The sequence below is a fragment of the Martes martes genome, assembly GCF_963455335.1.
Source record: "Martes martes genome assembly, chromosome: 5".
In the NCBI taxonomy this organism is placed as follows: Eukaryota; Metazoa; Chordata; class Mammalia; order Carnivora; family Mustelidae; genus Martes; species Martes martes.
In genome coordinates, this window is record NC_137892.1 from 81794280 (window position 1) to 81810311 (window position 16032).

General features: G+C 40.0%; 1 protein-coding gene across 1 annotated transcript; it reads right to left on the bottom strand.

Moving 5' to 3' along the window:
* Window positions 1-1215: 1215 nt before the first annotated feature.
* On the bottom strand, window positions 1216-15616 carry SPINK6 (serine peptidase inhibitor Kazal type 6). The gene is made up of 4 exons (XM_080804636.1): window positions 15212-15616; window positions 12962-12984; window positions 3076-3191; window positions 1216-1760 (listed from the first exon to the last, which is right to left on the bottom strand). The coding sequence occupies exons 1-4, from the start codon at window positions 15267-15269 to the stop codon at window positions 1715-1717; spliced, it is 243 nt and encodes an 80-aa protein (XP_080660762.1). The 5' UTR covers window positions 15270-15616; the 3' UTR covers window positions 1216-1714.
* Window positions 15617-16032: the final 416 nt, after the last annotated feature.

The window sequence follows — 16032 nt, forward strand, 5'->3', positions numbered from 1 at the left end:
CTGGTCATTGATTATTTTCTATGTGACTTGCCTCTTCTTTCTAAGAAATACAGGATTTCTGGCCTTCTGTGGTTTATTTTTTAGGTGTTTCCCTTCTACCCCCAAAGAATAGTTCAGAACTATTCAAGAGATAATAATTGAATTATTTACCCATTATGGCACCTGAAATAAGCCTTGAAATAAATGGTAGTCTTAAGAGGTAAGGTAGGCAAGAGATTTGTATGAGGAAGGAAGGGTAGCTGGAGGGACCCAAGGCGGCACAAGAGGCCTTCCAGGCAGGGCAGGGAACAGTGGTGGAAACAGATACTTTGTTGGGACAGCCAACAGGAACCTGGCCTGGGCTGGAGGGGACAGTTCCAATAGGAGAGAGGATGAGCGGGCCACATCAGGAGACAATATGTTCAAAGACTCACAATGACTCAGTTTCCAAAGTACACGTAGTGCCTACATGTCTACATAAGAAGTAACTAAATTATACCAGGGAGTAGAAACTGAAGAGGAGAAAAGAGCGTAATTTTGCTTATGAGCAGGGCACTTAGTATACAGATAAAAACAGGACGGAGAAAAACCCCACATGACAAGAATTTTCAAAAATGTTGAAAGAACGGAAGGTAGACATTAAAAAAAAAAACAAACTATTTAAATACTGAGAAAAAGAACAAAAATATCCTGGATGGTGAAGACTGTATCATGCTGAAACCGATGATGGAACATAGTGGGGTAAGCTACTGATTTTTGAGCTCTCTTTACTCATCAGAGATTGTTTAACTGCTTACATATATCATTTTCTTAATCGTCACGATAAATTTAGGAGGTAGATACTAGTATCCCCATTTTACAGATTAGTACATTGTAAAGGAAAGAATTCAAATGACTTGTTCAAAGACACACAGCTTATGTGAGAGCCCGCGACTCGCATTCTGGTCTGTGTGACTCAATGATCCACCCTCTTCTAATTGCCTTACCTGAACTATGTATCTTGTGGGCATTTTTCTCCAGTAAGAGGAATAGTCTTTACACATGGAAGAGCACAAATCCCACACTTCAAAGAATAGAAGATGTATGTTTTGCCTAGTGTAACCTGATCTCCCTGGCTCTTGAGCTAAAGTTCAGATGCATCCCCAGTTTGGTTAGGTCCCATTCCATTGTATACACAAAGGGAAACAGCTATGTACAAAACTCTACCATTCCAAAGAGATGAGAAAACTGTGGTCTAGGGAGGACGAATGTTTTATTTTTATATAAAGCACTTTTCCTGAATTTAGGAAGAAGTGGTATCATGGGATCTACCACCTAAATAATAGGTATTGTAAAATATTTATAAACATAATGTACTGTCACATTGTTAAAAAATCTCTCATCATCTATATGGCAACTCCAAGAACAGGAAAGGGGAAGGGATTTTCCCAAGATCCCACAGCGACTGCTTGGTTGATTTAGATCCAAAAAACAAGTCTTTTTATCCAAGTTTCTGCCAGGTCAATTGTTCCATAATGCATCTGTGTATCTTCTTGATCTCAAAGTAGAAACCCAAGCAATGCTTCTACAGAATTTACTTTAATGGTAAGCAAATCCAGGGAAATTGATACATACTGAACTACCCAAGAGCCAGGCAGAGTAGAAGGCACATCTTTATAAATTTAAAGGATCCATTAGAGAAAAATAGAAATGAGAAAGGAAGTGGCTGGAAGTCAGCACAAACACTGCACAAAATTCAGCATTTTCCTTGATGCTTTAGGTTGATCTTCCCACCACTTTTCCTATAAAAGAGAAAGACAAATGTATGCTCAGTGCAATATCATTAGTATTCATTACAAAGGTTGGAGAAAGCTTTGACAGTGCAAGTTCCCTGCAATCCTTTGATTCTACACGTATCCACGTTTATGATTTGGCAGTGGTTAATTGAATATACTCAGAGATGGCATCTGGACAAATTATAGAAAACATGAATCTTAAACAAATTTCAGCGTTTTACCCAGGCTTGACCTCCTGGTTTCAATTGTTCATTCTCTGAGAGGAAATATGCATACAACCAGAAAAGGTTAAAGTGACAGAGAGATAATGGCAAAGGGACTCCAGTGTCATAGTCCTCATGAGAAGATGTAAGAGGTTGAACCAGATATTCAGCCATTTGGTACTTTATAGCAGGCCATGTGTTCAGTCCTCCTCAGCAATAAGTGTCCATTAAATCAAATCTCTGTTTACCCTTCTGCCTTTCTTCTGGGAAAGTTTGGTGTTAATCAGATATGTTACATAAGCAAGTAGGCCCATATTAATGTATTAATTTCATTCTATGTGCTTGGCCCTGTTATTATTAATAGGGAGTTATATAATCCCTGTGTTTATCCATTTTACAGCAAAGTTGAGTGAAATTAAGACATTCATGGAAGAAACTCTAATATCGGAAAATGAAGACAGTGGTGAGGAGTACGAGACTTTTTTCTGGCTTAAACAAGGGTTAAAATCCTTGGTTTTAGGGCAATCAATTAGACTAAAAGATTGCTTGATTGGATAAATTTTTATTAATTACAGACTGATCCCTTGGGAAGGTCCCAGTTTAGTGTCTAAAATCTGCAGCATCTGTTCTGCTCCTTACAAACGTGTAAATTCAATCAATACATATGGTCTTTGATGGAATCTTCCTAGGATCCTATGTAAAGTTTGACTAGTCTGCATTCTAAAGGATAATCTTTTCCGCTATTCTTTGATAAAGGGCTCTTTTGCACTGGCTCATTTTCATCAAAATAAAAGAGGAATGAATGGGGGGGGGGTTGGATGGCTCAGATTGTTAAGCATCTGCCTTTTCAGCTCAGGTCTCCCGAGAAGTTCCTGAGATGAGTCAGGCTCCCAGCTCAGCAGGGAGTCTGCTTCTTCTCCCTCTGCCTCTCCCCCTACTTGTGCTCTCTCTCTCTCAAATGAATAAATAAAATCTTAAAAAAAAAAAAGAGGAATGAATGGAAATTGGTACCTTAGTAACATGTAATTTGGTATAAAAGAAAATGTCTGGAAATAATACTATTATTGATGATAAATTTTCTCCCAGCTTTTTCATGTTTTGATGAGTATGATACTTACACCATTGCCTTACAAAAGGCACATTTATTGCCGTACGTCTGGCCGTCAGAGCCACAGTGGGGGTTAGATTCCCGAGTGCAGTAGACCTTGGGATCCTGGAACTCACCACAGTCAATCTACCAACATAAGCATGGCGACATCAACATTAGTGCATCCTAGTCTACAGGGACTGTCCCTCAGAACAGAAGCTTCGGGCAGCAAGCTTAAACACACACACACACATGCCCTCTGGATGTAAAGCTTTCTGAAATAGAAACATAGCTTTCTTTATCTGCTTAACTAGAACTTATTAAATGTAAATGAGACTTTTTCTTTGAGACACAGGAAACCCATTTCTGTAGTTATGGCATTCAGGAGTAAGTTAATGATGGAAGGCAGATGCTTACTCCTTATATAAGGAGTGAGGCAAATGCTATAGGTATGATTTTTTGCTCCAACACCTAATTATTCAGAGAGTAGTTTTTCAACTTTAAAGGCTGCTTGCTTTTTCTTTTCTTCCTTCCTTTCCTCCTCCCTCTCCCTTCCTCCCTCCCTCTCTCCCTTTCTTCCTTTCTCTCTCTCTTCTTAATTTAACTCTAACAGCACTCCTTCTGCATTGCTATAAAGATACAGAAGATTCTTGCAAGGAGTTCCCATATGTTATCTGATGGCTTGTTAGTTTTCCCTGTTGGCTGCAACATCTATTTACTATCTCTTGAAAACAAAGGTCTAATGTTTTTATTATTAACTTACTCTGTCTCAGGGTCTATTTGTAGAATTCGAACTTTTGCATGTACTATAAAAACGTAGTAATGGTTGCCTAAGCTGCTCTATTTAGAAGGATCCTGAGGGTGCATCCAGCGTTGGTAAGAACACATGCTATGTCTAATTAGTAATTATCATCACAGGTCCTGTAGAAGGGAAGGTAGCACCTATGCACTAATATTTCCCCTTAGTTTTAGTGGTCTCTCAGGAGTAGCCTGGAGTTTTAAGATTCTTTTCAATTCAGTGTCAGCTGAGTAAATACTTGGTGTGCAAATGACATTTGAGGCATTTTATTCCAGAGTACAGGCAATATGTGATAGGTAAACCTGAACTCCTTCAGATGCCAGCTGTGTAAGATAAAGTAACATTTAAACATAAGCATAGAGACCACACTTCACTCCATCCCAGTTCCATTCAAACAACACTGGCTCATGTTTATGAACTGATTCACAATATTTAAACTACTCTTATATGGATTAGCTGAGTTGAGACTCACAATAACCCTGAGACATACAGTGAACGATGTTATATTTACTAGTTTATAGATGTGAATAGTGATCCTCGGGAAATTTATGTGGCTTATCAATGCTGCAAGGGCAGACACCACTGAAACCAGTGCTTGAACATATTCCTCCTCATTGCTGGTCTGGAATATCTCACAATCTACGATGGTTGATTTCCAACACATCCTCCTTGAGAGAAATAAAGATCAATGGTCACCATGCACTCTTGACCACACTTACAGTCACGACATGTAGACTTCATTAAAATACCTTATTAGAGACATGCATGGGCATAGGTGAGGTGAATCATTTGTTCAAGATATTAGTAAATGATTATATATTGACAAAGTCCTCCGACGGTTTGCATGAAGAAAGCCTCAGCAAAAGAATCACACAGCTGAGTTTAAAAATATGATCACATATATCAGGTTTAAGGCACCTGAGACTATTAAATATGGATTCTTATTGAAATTTGGCACTTGTACTGTTGAGGTTGGGCGGTGTGGTACTTACCAGAGATCTTAGGGCCTGGCTGTGAGAAGATAGGCTTCTCATAGTTCCAGCCAAAGCTCTACTTTTCCCCACAGCTCTTCAGGTTATCTCCTGCCTCCCAGACAGTACTCTTTCCTTTAGGTCTCCAAACAGAAAACAGGCTGGAGAATCTTTGGGGTCTTTTAAATCACAGGATAATTTTCTCAAAAGCTAATGTATTTTACACTTAAGTCATGGATGTACACATTTGCAGCTTTGTGCTTGAGTCAAGAAAGGACTGCAGACTCCAGAATCATCACTGATATTTTCATGTATTCCACAAAGAGCCAATGGGTAACTAGTATTTGGAGGACACAGTGCTGGGTGCTGGTGATACAGAGAGAAATCAGTTATAAACACTGTCTCAATAAGCTCACTATCTCATCTGCATTAGGGAAGCAGAGAAGATGCAGATAATGGGTGCCTGGGTGGCTCAGAGGGTTAAAGCCTCTGCCTTCAGCTCAAGTCATGATCCCAGGGTCTTGGGATCGAGTCCTGCATCGGGCTCCCTGGTCAGCGGGGAGCCTACTTCTCCCTCTGCCTGCTGCTCCTCCTGCATGTGTCCTCTTGCTCTCTCTTTCTCTCTCACAAATAAATAAGTAAAATCTTCAAAAAAGAAGATGCAGATAGCCATAGCACAATGTGTGATCGAGGCCACAGCCGGCCAGGCACAGGCAGTGTGGAAGCAGAGGACAGGGCATCTTGGTCAGTGAGGAAAAGAAAAAACAAAGTCTCTTACATGAGAGAGACACCTCCTTAAGACACCTTTCCCTGGCAGCTGGCCCTCTGATCTTGCCATCCAGCCTCTTTTGCCCTCGCGAAAGCAGATCTGAAAGAGGCTGTTGGGGATGGTTCACTGTTGAGAGTGTTTAGACACCACTTCCCTCCCCAAGCCGACTTGTCCCTTCCTCTGCTCCCCTGGGAATGACTAGGCAGAATATAAGATTTCAACAGTGAAAACCCAAACAGTCAAATGGCCTAGGAACGGACTCCTTCAGATCAGAGACATACTTTACATTCTTCCATTGTCTGGGCCTCCGGGGATCCCTGAAGGGAGCTGAGGAATCCTGTTAGGGAATTTGTTCTGCCATACACCATTAACTAGCTGTGTCATCTTGGACAAAGTACTCAAAGCCTCAATTTGCTCACTAGAGACTTGGAAAAAATAACACTTCCCATGCTTCATTCCGAGCATTGTTACGAGGATCAAAGGTGGTCATAGAAGAATTGCAGAAAGTCAGGGTAGAATATTTGAACAGTCCTGGGCAAGGAGTGTGGAAAATAAGCTTCCGATTACAGGCCTGCTTGAACTGTACCATCGGACTAGACGGTCTCTGAAGACCCTTCCACCTTGGATGGTTTAAGTTTGAGCAGTGACCTCTCTCAATAAAGTGGCTTAAATAAAGCCAAGTCCTTAGTTCTTCCATTGGGTGGGAGAAACAACAACTTATGCCCAAATGCTTCCTCTTTTGTATCTTGAGGACCCTCTTCACTCAGTGTGTGTGAAATTTTAGCATGGTGACTGAGGACAGAAAAGGACCACTCTCTGAGAGCCCTGGAGGACAGGGAAGGTGAAGGGAGCTTTTGCAGGGACAGCCAGAAATCCCTTCTGTGAGGCAAAGAGCAAGGCACAGGCATAGCAGGGCTGGGACTAGAAAGAGGCCAGGGCTCTCACAATTGGAAGAGAAGTGGGCTAAGATTTCTGAGTGTCATGCCTTTCTTAGGCCTAAATTTCCTCTCCCCTTTTGTGTTTTTATTTTAGACTTCTATACATGGCATCCAAACCACTGGCTTCTCGGTGGAGGTCAAAGCAGGTCTAGACTAAGGGGATGGTGGGATTGTGTTTTCCTCCTTGAAATTTTCCCCTGTGAGGGCTTTAGGACACCAAGGAGAGCTGAAATTCTCCCCTCCTCCAATCGTTTAGAATCCCCTACTGCTCTGTCATGTTGGGGACTGTCCTGTAGATGGAATTAGACAGACCTGCATCTGAATTTTGCTTCTTTCACTGATTAGCTCATTACCTTGTGCAAAAACTTGACTGCTGCAAGATTAAGTTTCTTCATCTTTAACGGGGCTAGCCATGCCTATCTTGTGAGGTTATCGTAGTGATAAATCCTTTGCAAACACTCTGTAAAGCTCCAAGTATGTGCAAGATTGCTACTATGAATAGTAACAATGGAAATTATATCACAATCTACAATTCTTGGAGCCCATTATTTATTATCCGATTTTAGTCAATTTTTTGATTTTTTACAATTGTTGTTGGGTTTAACAAGCACTTCCATTTATTTCCTGAGTTCAGCTTCTGAAGACCATGTCTAGGCACTTGGGTGCCAGTGTTTGGTATCAGCCTGACCTCTTGTGGTTCCTCAAAGAACTGTGCCTTCTGAAATATTCTGGAATAGAGGGACACTTAGTACCCAAATCAGTGGTTTTTGTTTTTTGTTGTTGTTTTTTTTTTTTTTTTTTTTGCTAACAGGGACTAACAAATTATTTAACTTGTCTGGAAAATGAGCTTGTACAGTAACTCAATTGACTAAAGAGTCAGGATCATTGATATTTTAGTCTACACTTTAGTTCTACAAATAAAGCCAATGAAAATTTGCAAACACACACACAATCATACAAAAATACCCTAGAGTGTAATACTTCACCTATTCTCCCCTTTACTAAAAAAAACTAGTTTAGGTGTCCCTAAACTACTGTTTTCATTATAGTACTTATTTGCTTAAGAAGTGAGGATAGTAAACACTAACGTGTATTTATTTGCTCAGAAAATCATGCCGCTCAATATGCATTCACATGTCCTGCCCAGTGGCTTTCTGTTGCTGATCAGAAGTAGCATGGAGGGGCACCTGGACGACTCAGTGGGTTACCTGTCAGACTCTTGATTTCAGCTCAGGTCTTGATCTCAGGGTTTTGAGATGGAGTTCCGCACCGGGCACCGTGGTAGGTGTGAAGCCTGCTTAAGATTCACTCTCCCTCATAGAGGGTACATACCTCAATATCATCAAAGCCATCTATGAAAAACCCACGGCGAGTATCATTCTCAATGGGGAAAAACTGAGAACTTTTCCCCTAAGGTCAGGAACATGGCAGGGATGTCTACTAACACCACTGCTATTCAACATAGTAGCAGAGGTCCTAGCCTCAGCAATCAAACAACAAAAAGAAATAAAAGGCATCCGAATCAGCAAAGAAGTAAAACTCTCACTCTTTGCAGATGATATGATACTTTATGTGGAAAACCCAAAAGACTCCACTCCAAATCTGCTAGAGCTCATACATAGAATTCATAGAATTCTGTAAAGTGTCAGGATATAAAAATCAATGCACAGAAATCAGTTGCATTTCTAAACATCAACAGCAATACAGAAGAAAGAGAAATTAAGGAGTCAATCCCATTTACAATTGCACCCAAAACCATAAGATACCTAGGAATAAACCTAACCAAAGAGGCAAAGAATCTGTACTCAGAAAACTATAGAGTACTCATGAAAGAAATTGAAGAAGACACAAAGAAATGGAAAAACATTCCATGCTCATGGATTGGAAGAACAAATATTGTGAAAATGTCTATGCTATCTAAAGCCATCTACATATTTAATGCAATCCCTATCAAAATACCATGAATTTTTTCCCAAAGAAATAGAACAAATAATCCTAAAATTTATATGGAACCAGAAAAGACCTCAAATAGCAAGAGGAATGTTGAAAAAGAAAACCAAAGTCGGTGGCATCACAATTCCAGACTTCAAGCTCTATTACAAAGCTGTCATCATCAAGACAGTATGGTATTGGCACACACACAAAAAGACACATAGATCTATGGAACAGAATAGAGAGCACAGAAATAGTCCCTCAACTCTGTGGTCGACTAATCTTTGACAAAGCAGGAAAGAATATCCAATGGAAAAAAGACAGTCTCTTCAACAAATGGGAAAACTGGACAGCCACATACAGAAGAATGAAACTGGATCATTTCCTTACACCACACACATGAATAGTCTCAAAATGGATGAAAGACCACAATGTGAGACAGGAATCCATCAGAATCCTTGAGGAGAACACAGGCAGCAACGTCTTCCACCTCAGCTGCAGCAACTTCTTCCTAGAAACATCGCCAAGGGCAAGGGAAGCAAGGGCAAAAATGAACTATTGGGACTTCAGTAAGATTAAAAGCCTTTGCGCAACAAAGGAAACAGTCGACAAGACCAAAAGACAACCCAAAGAATGGGAGAAGATATTTGCAAATGTCTTATCAGATAAAGGGCTGGTATCCAAAATCTATAGAGAACTTATCAAACTCAATACCCAATGAACAAAGACTCTAATCATGAAAGGGGCAGAAGACATGAACAGTCATTCCGGCAAAGAAGACATCCAGATAGCCAACAGACTCATTAAAAAGTGCTCAACATCACTCGGCATCAGGGAAATACAAATCAAAACCACAATGAGATACCACCTCACACCAGTCAAAACGGCTAAAATATACAAGTCAGGGAACGACAGATGCTGGCAAGGATGCAGAGAAAGGGGAACCCTCCTACACTGTTGGTGGGAATGCAAGCTGATGCATTCACTCTGGAAAACAGGATGGAGGTTCCTCAAAAAGTTGGAAATAGAGCTACCCTACAACCCAGCAATCGCACTACTGGTATTTACCCTAAAGATACAAATGTAGTGATCTGAAGGAGCACGTGCACCCGAATGTTTACAGCAGCAATGTCCACAATAGCCAAATATGGAAAGAACCTAAATGTCCATCAACAGATGAATGGTTAAAGAAGATGTGGTATATATACCATATATATGGAATATAGATAGATAGATAGACAGGTAGATAGATATACACACAGCCACCAAAGAAATGAAATCTTGCCATTTGCAACGATATGGATGGAACTAGAGGGTATTAGGCTGAGTGAAAGAAGTCAATCCGAGAAAAACAATTATCATGAATCTCTCTGAAATGAGGAATTTGAGAGACAGGGTGGAAGGGGGTTTTGGGGGGTCGGGAAGGGAAAAATGAAGCAGGATGGGATCCAGAGGGAGATAATCCATAAGAGACTCTTAATCTCGCGAAACAAACTGAGGGTTGCTGGGGGGTGGGAGGTAGGGATAGGGTGATCAGGTTATGGACATTGGGGAGGGTATATGCTATGGTGAGTGTTGTGAGATGTGTAAGCCTGATGACTCACAGACCTGTACACCTGGGGCAAATAATACATTATATGTTAATAAAATAATGAAAAAAAAAAGAAAAAAAAGATTCACTCTCCCTCTCCTTCTGTCCCCCCCCCCAATATTTTTAAAAAAAGAAAAGAAGATGCATGGAGCCACATGTGGTCACTCAACATGGAGTCAGGCGTCCTGAGGTGGTGACTACATAGTTTTATTGCTGTAAAGCTTGAGTGAGGTAGGTCCTCTTTCTGAAGCTTGAGTTTTCCTATCTGTAGTTAAAGTGTAGATGTTGGTTAACATGGCCAAGTTGTATTTAGGTATCCTGTCAGTGCCTTGATTATAAGTTAATGCAAGCTAATTAGGAAAAATGAACAGCCCCAAACATGTTTTAGCCATGGAGCATTATTTTACTAACTATACTATAATCTACCATGCCTTTATCTTAAAATACTAATAAAAATAAACTTAGATATCTCAAAATTATTGTAAAAGAAAACCACTGACAATTATTTATTTTTGAGCAGTTGGTTACATTAATTCCAAACTGGAATATTAGTTTAAACAGCTCCTTAAGGGTATGGTTTCCAAATACCCAGCCTGATAGGGAAATAAGAAAAAGAAAGACAAAGTAGTGAGTATTCTGATCAAAAAACTATCCTTGTTTTGAGATTATATCTTTCAAGCATTTTGGTATTATACTATAATTTCTTTAATAAAGACTGATGATGGTAAATAGTAGTTTCATTTTTAATTATTGTTATTATATCTTAATTTTTATGTTACTTAATGTTCCAACTTGGCAAATTAAAGAGTTGGCAGCTTACTAGTCACTTACATTTACAGGGAAATTTTTACAGGACTATGAATCCCTAAAGTCCAGAAACATGCTTTTTATTTAGTTTGAACACTCTTTTTGAAAGAATGTGGAACTTTTACAAATCAATAATTTAAACTGTTCACTCTAGTCTCCCCTCAGCTCCATCATGGAGAGACTTCCTGGCATGAGAATGTTGACTTTGGTGTTAGAGAAAACTCTCTCTCTTTTGTACTGGCTGGATCAGACTTGAGCAGGCATGTTTCCAAGGATAGTTTCAACTTCTGCCTCTCGTTGGGACTGCCATCAACCTTCCAGACACACAGAAGAGAAATGTAGGCTTTGTGCCATCTGAAAGATGGGAGGTATCCTCCTGGCCCTTGATATTTGGGTGCAAAGAGACAGCAGTCTTCGCCAGGCAGGCGTGGTTCATAAGAATCTAGATACCTAAGGCCAGAAAGGAGCTCTGGAGATCCGTGAATCCATATTTTCATTTTAGAAATGTGGAAACAGAGGCAAGGAGAAAGGAAGAGAAACCCATCAGAACACACAGCCAGCAAAGATTCAAACAAGGACTCATCTGTACTATCTCCAGGGTGCTGGAGCGTTCCAAAGTCAGTGCTTCCCAGCATCAGAGAATTACCTAGAATGTAGATTCAAAATTCCCCAGCTGTGTGATTATTACTCAGTAAGCCTGGCATGGTGCCTGGGGCTCTGCATATTGAGGAAGCAGCCCACAGGATCCTCAGGCAAGCAGACTCTATGGCTTGGGTCCATCTATAGGAGCAGAATCAGTAAACAGCAGATATTCAATGAACCCTAGGAAACACTAAAAGTCCAATCTGAAATCCCAAGCTGAAGGAAGAAAAGGAACTTGTGTGTTAATGAGAAAACTGGGGTTAAATTCCTTTTGTTTTAAATCTCTGTGTGATGGCCTTATCGTATTTTACTACTTAATGGAATATGGAATGTTTGTTTGGATCTTATGTCCTTTCTCTGTTTGTTTTGATATTTAACATCGACTAGGCTACCATATACATTTAAACATAAGAATAAATCAATTTTAATATGTATAATTACATATAGCAATACAGACACGTGTGCATGTACTAGGACACAAGTGCACGTGTGTGCCCACGTGTGTGCATGCACACAAAACATTGATAGTTAATTCTAAGGTATCATTCATTGGGAGAATGCATCTCAATTTCCAAGATGTTAAAATTTGGAAAAAGAAAAGTCTTATGCAAGTGGTCTGTATACTATGGCTGGAAAATATTTTTCAGCTGCTTTGCCACCTCCAATTAGTTGGCAGTAGTGTCTGGGAAATTTTGATGCCAAGAGTTCTTTAGCACAATGAGGTTAACCAAGAACCAAGGCCAAAGTCAAGTAAACACGTTTGATATGGACACAGGGGCAAGACTGGTAGAACAAACCCCACTTATTTGTGTTGTCTTTTAATAGAACGAGAAAACTGGAGAAAAGATGGTGGATTAATTTGGGAAAAGAAATCAGCTAAATAAAGAAGATAACTTCTGCTTTTTCCAATTTTCAACCCCAAGTGTATTTAAGCTTGAGTGAACCTGTTTGCATATACTCAGCCCAAGACAATGAACAAGCTTGCTCTCTAAGCAAGAAGTAAGAGCCTCTGGCTTACTATCTCCTGTAGAAGCTGCTCATGATTGATCACTAAGTCATCCTCCTATAATTACCAAATGCTCCCACATAGTTTATATAACTTAAATCTAATTCTATGAGGTGAATAATATTATTCCTTTTCTATAGTTGTGGAAATGACGGCTCGGAAAAGCTGAGTAACTCGCCCAAGATCACACAGTGGAATCAGTGTCCAAGCATTAGCACTATCATAGATTTGCCTGATTTTTGTTTATACTCATTTCACTTTAACAAAATCTGAGAATGGGCACTTAGGCTCTTTAAAACTGAAAACAGTGTACTCAAGTAGATATTGTAGTTAAGAAAATGAATTACTTCTGATTTCTGCATTTGGGCCCCTTGTTCATTGTTTTTGCTCTTTCACCCATAGGCAAACTTCTGTGCCAAATGCCACCCGGGTCTGAAGAATAGATAAAAAATATATACTGACCTGTACTCCTTGACTGGAGACACCTGAAAAAAAAAAAAAGGCACAAAATCTAAACAATGTAGTCCTTGGATGTGCAAAAAGCAGGATTTGCAAAATTACGACAACCCCCCCCATCCCCCCACCCCCCCGCCCCAAGCTGGGAATGATACCTTTTCTTGGTTCTTGGTTGCCTGAACAAGTAAGTCATGGTGTGGTAGTTTTATTGTTTACACCTGTTCACTTCTCAGGGTGCAGCAGAAACTTCTAAAGTGATATAAGGACATGGGCCATGATGCGTAATATTTCTTGGCAGTTTGGGGAGAAGCTAGAGGAAATAGTTTAAGGATCTGGAGATTCATGTGATAGTCCTGGTTGAGTCACGAATTTACCATGAGAATGACCAGGTCATCTCTAGCTTTGCAATAGAGAAGTTGGGTCGGAAACTTTCCTCTCACTTTGGTGTTCATGATTCAGCACGTGCAGACCCTCCCCAAAGCCTTTGTCCCGGCCAGCTGGGGAAGACACTACAAAGTGCTCTTCTGCCCTTTATACTCAACCAGCTTTAAAGACTTGGCCCAAATACTGACTCATAAGGACAAACTCTTTCTCTTTTCTGTGACTTATTTCTCCTGCTACATCTTTCTAAATTGCTGAAAGAGAAAAAAGTCCATAAATAGAGTCTTGGTTCTCTCCCTCCATCTTTAGGATTATGTATGTGATATTAAGTTGTGATTAATTAGCTCAGTGGTTTAAAATACTGATAATAAAAGTCTCGGGTTGAATTCTGGTATGAGCTGTTGAATCTCATGACTGACATGTCATGACTGTCTCATGACATGGCCATGACTGCGGAACACCTAGTGCCAACAGCACTTCTCACGTGTAAGCCCAAGGATGCTTTGATGACAGAATTGCACGGGTGCCATCCTTCTCTCGTGCTGGCCTGCACTTGAGGGAGAATACCTGGAAATACCTCAACTGCACTCTCTATTCAAGGGGAAAGGAGAGACAAGGCTTTTGAATTTAAAAGGAAGTTATCTGCTGTAGTGATTCCCAAACTTACTGCAGCCATGTGGGTTATTACATGGGAGCTACATGTGTGGTGATCACAGCAGAACATATACACTTGGTGAATCACTATGTTGTACACCTGAAACTAATGTAACACTCCGGGTCAACTATAGTTCAACAAAAAAAGAGGATTTCTCCACTAAAAAAGAAAAAAATCACAATTTCAACAACAACCAAAAAATACAGATTCTTTGGACAATCACTCAAAAATTTCATTCTATAAGATCAAATAGGACCTGGGGTGCCTGGGTGGCTCAGTTAGTTAAGCATCCCACCCTTAGTTTGGGCTCAGGTCATGATCTCAGGGTGATGAGGTTGAGCCCCGCCTAGGGCTCCACACTCAGTGGGAAGTTTCCTTGAGATTCTCTCCCTCTACCCATCCCTCCCACCCACCTGCTTTGCCTCATGCTCTCACGTACACACTCTCTAAATAAATAAATAAATCATTTTTAAAAAAGAAAAAGATCAAACAGGGCCTGGAAGCCTCTATTTCTATAACCAGATCAAGTGATTTTTATGAAAATACATCGTTACAACTTTTAGTCATGTCTCTACGTTATAAATCTTTGATCGGAAGAGGAGGGATTTTGCCCAAAGTCCCATAGGTAAGAAATGTCAGGGCAGAAGCAGAATTAATATCTACAAAGTCTGAGTACAATTTAATATTCTTCATTAAACTTTAATAATGGCAATGTTATAGATGTTGAGTTCGTACTATGTCCCACCCACTATGTTAAGTACTTTGCAGGCAATTTCTCATTTAAACTTCCCCATATAGGGCTAGTTCTTTTATACCTCCATTTTACAGACATGGAAAATGAAAGGCAAAAAGGTTATCTCACAGTTATAAAATGGAAATGGCAGAACTTAAATTCTTTTCTCTTTGTCTCAACATTAAGGCTCTTGGGCACACCATGCCTTCCCCTATACTGATATGTCTGTGAAGGATCCTGTTTTGTATTATTATTTTTTTTAAATTTATTTATGTAACAGAGAGAGAGCGAGAGAGAGAGCACAAGTAGGCAGAGAGGCAGGCAGAGAGAGAGAGGGGGGAAGCAGGCTCCCTGCTGAGCAGAGAGCCCGATGCGGGGCTCGATCTCAGGACCCTGAGATCATGACCTGAGCCGAAGGCAGAGGCTTTAACCCACTGAGCCACCCAGTCGCCCCTGGATTATAATTTTAAGGAAAAAAATAACTCACCTGAGAAAATGCTGAAAAGAGCCAGTGAGAGGAGCAGAAAGATATTCAATATTTTCATGGTGCCAGTTAGTTCACTCAGATCAAGGCTCCTTCGTCCAGCTCAGGTTCTGTGTCAAGACACTTCCCAGGGTACTAAAAAGCATACTGGGACATATATATAGACATGATCAAGGGACATGGGATCTCCACCTTCTTTATAAATCACATTCTAAAGTCATATGCAAATCTATACAATTTAGGCATTTATTGGGACCTCTTACCAACTTAAAGAGATGGTTCATGCTTTTCATAATTCCTAAAAATTAGAACAATTATGTGAGTTGGACCTTAGATCTTATTAATTGAGGATGACATTTTCTACCTGTAGTCTACATTTTCCCAACAACCAATATATCCTCCCTACTCTTCCCTCTAAGGTTTTGCTACATTAAAGGGATGATTCACTGGTGGAGCCTGCTCGATGCCTAGGTCTCTTTCAGACAGGTCCTGCATGTCTGTGGTCCAGATGAGTAACCACAGGGGAATGGAATCTAGGGTGTAACTTGGATTTTCAAAATCCACGTCATCCAAGGTATACCCCAAAGAAATAGGTATTCTACATTGTCACCAGAACTGCATTAGCAAAAGCATTTTCTAGGGAGGAATCAGCCTGCTAATTTTAAAAATTATTACTGTAGTCAAATGCTAGTGATTTTCAATTCTTTTTTTTAAATTTTTTCTTTATTTTGTTCAGTTGGCCAACATATAGTATATCATATGTAACTTTCAAGTCTGAAGTCAAAATGAAGAAAGGAGTCAGTGTATTTTTTATTAGCAAAAAA

Coding starts and splice junctions, on each gene's coding strand:
- SPINK6 (XM_080804636.1), bottom strand. CDS start 15,269: ATGAAAATATTGAATATCTTTCTGCTCCTCTCACTGGCTCTTTTCAGC. Junction 3,192..12,961: donor TCTCCAGTCAAGGAGTACAG/GTCAGTATATAT, acceptor TTATGTTGGTAG/ATTGACTGTGGTGAGTTCCA. Junction 1,761..3,075: donor GCCTTTTGTAAGGCAATGGT/GTAAGTATCATA, acceptor TCTCTTTTATAG/GAAAAGTGGTGGGAAGATCA.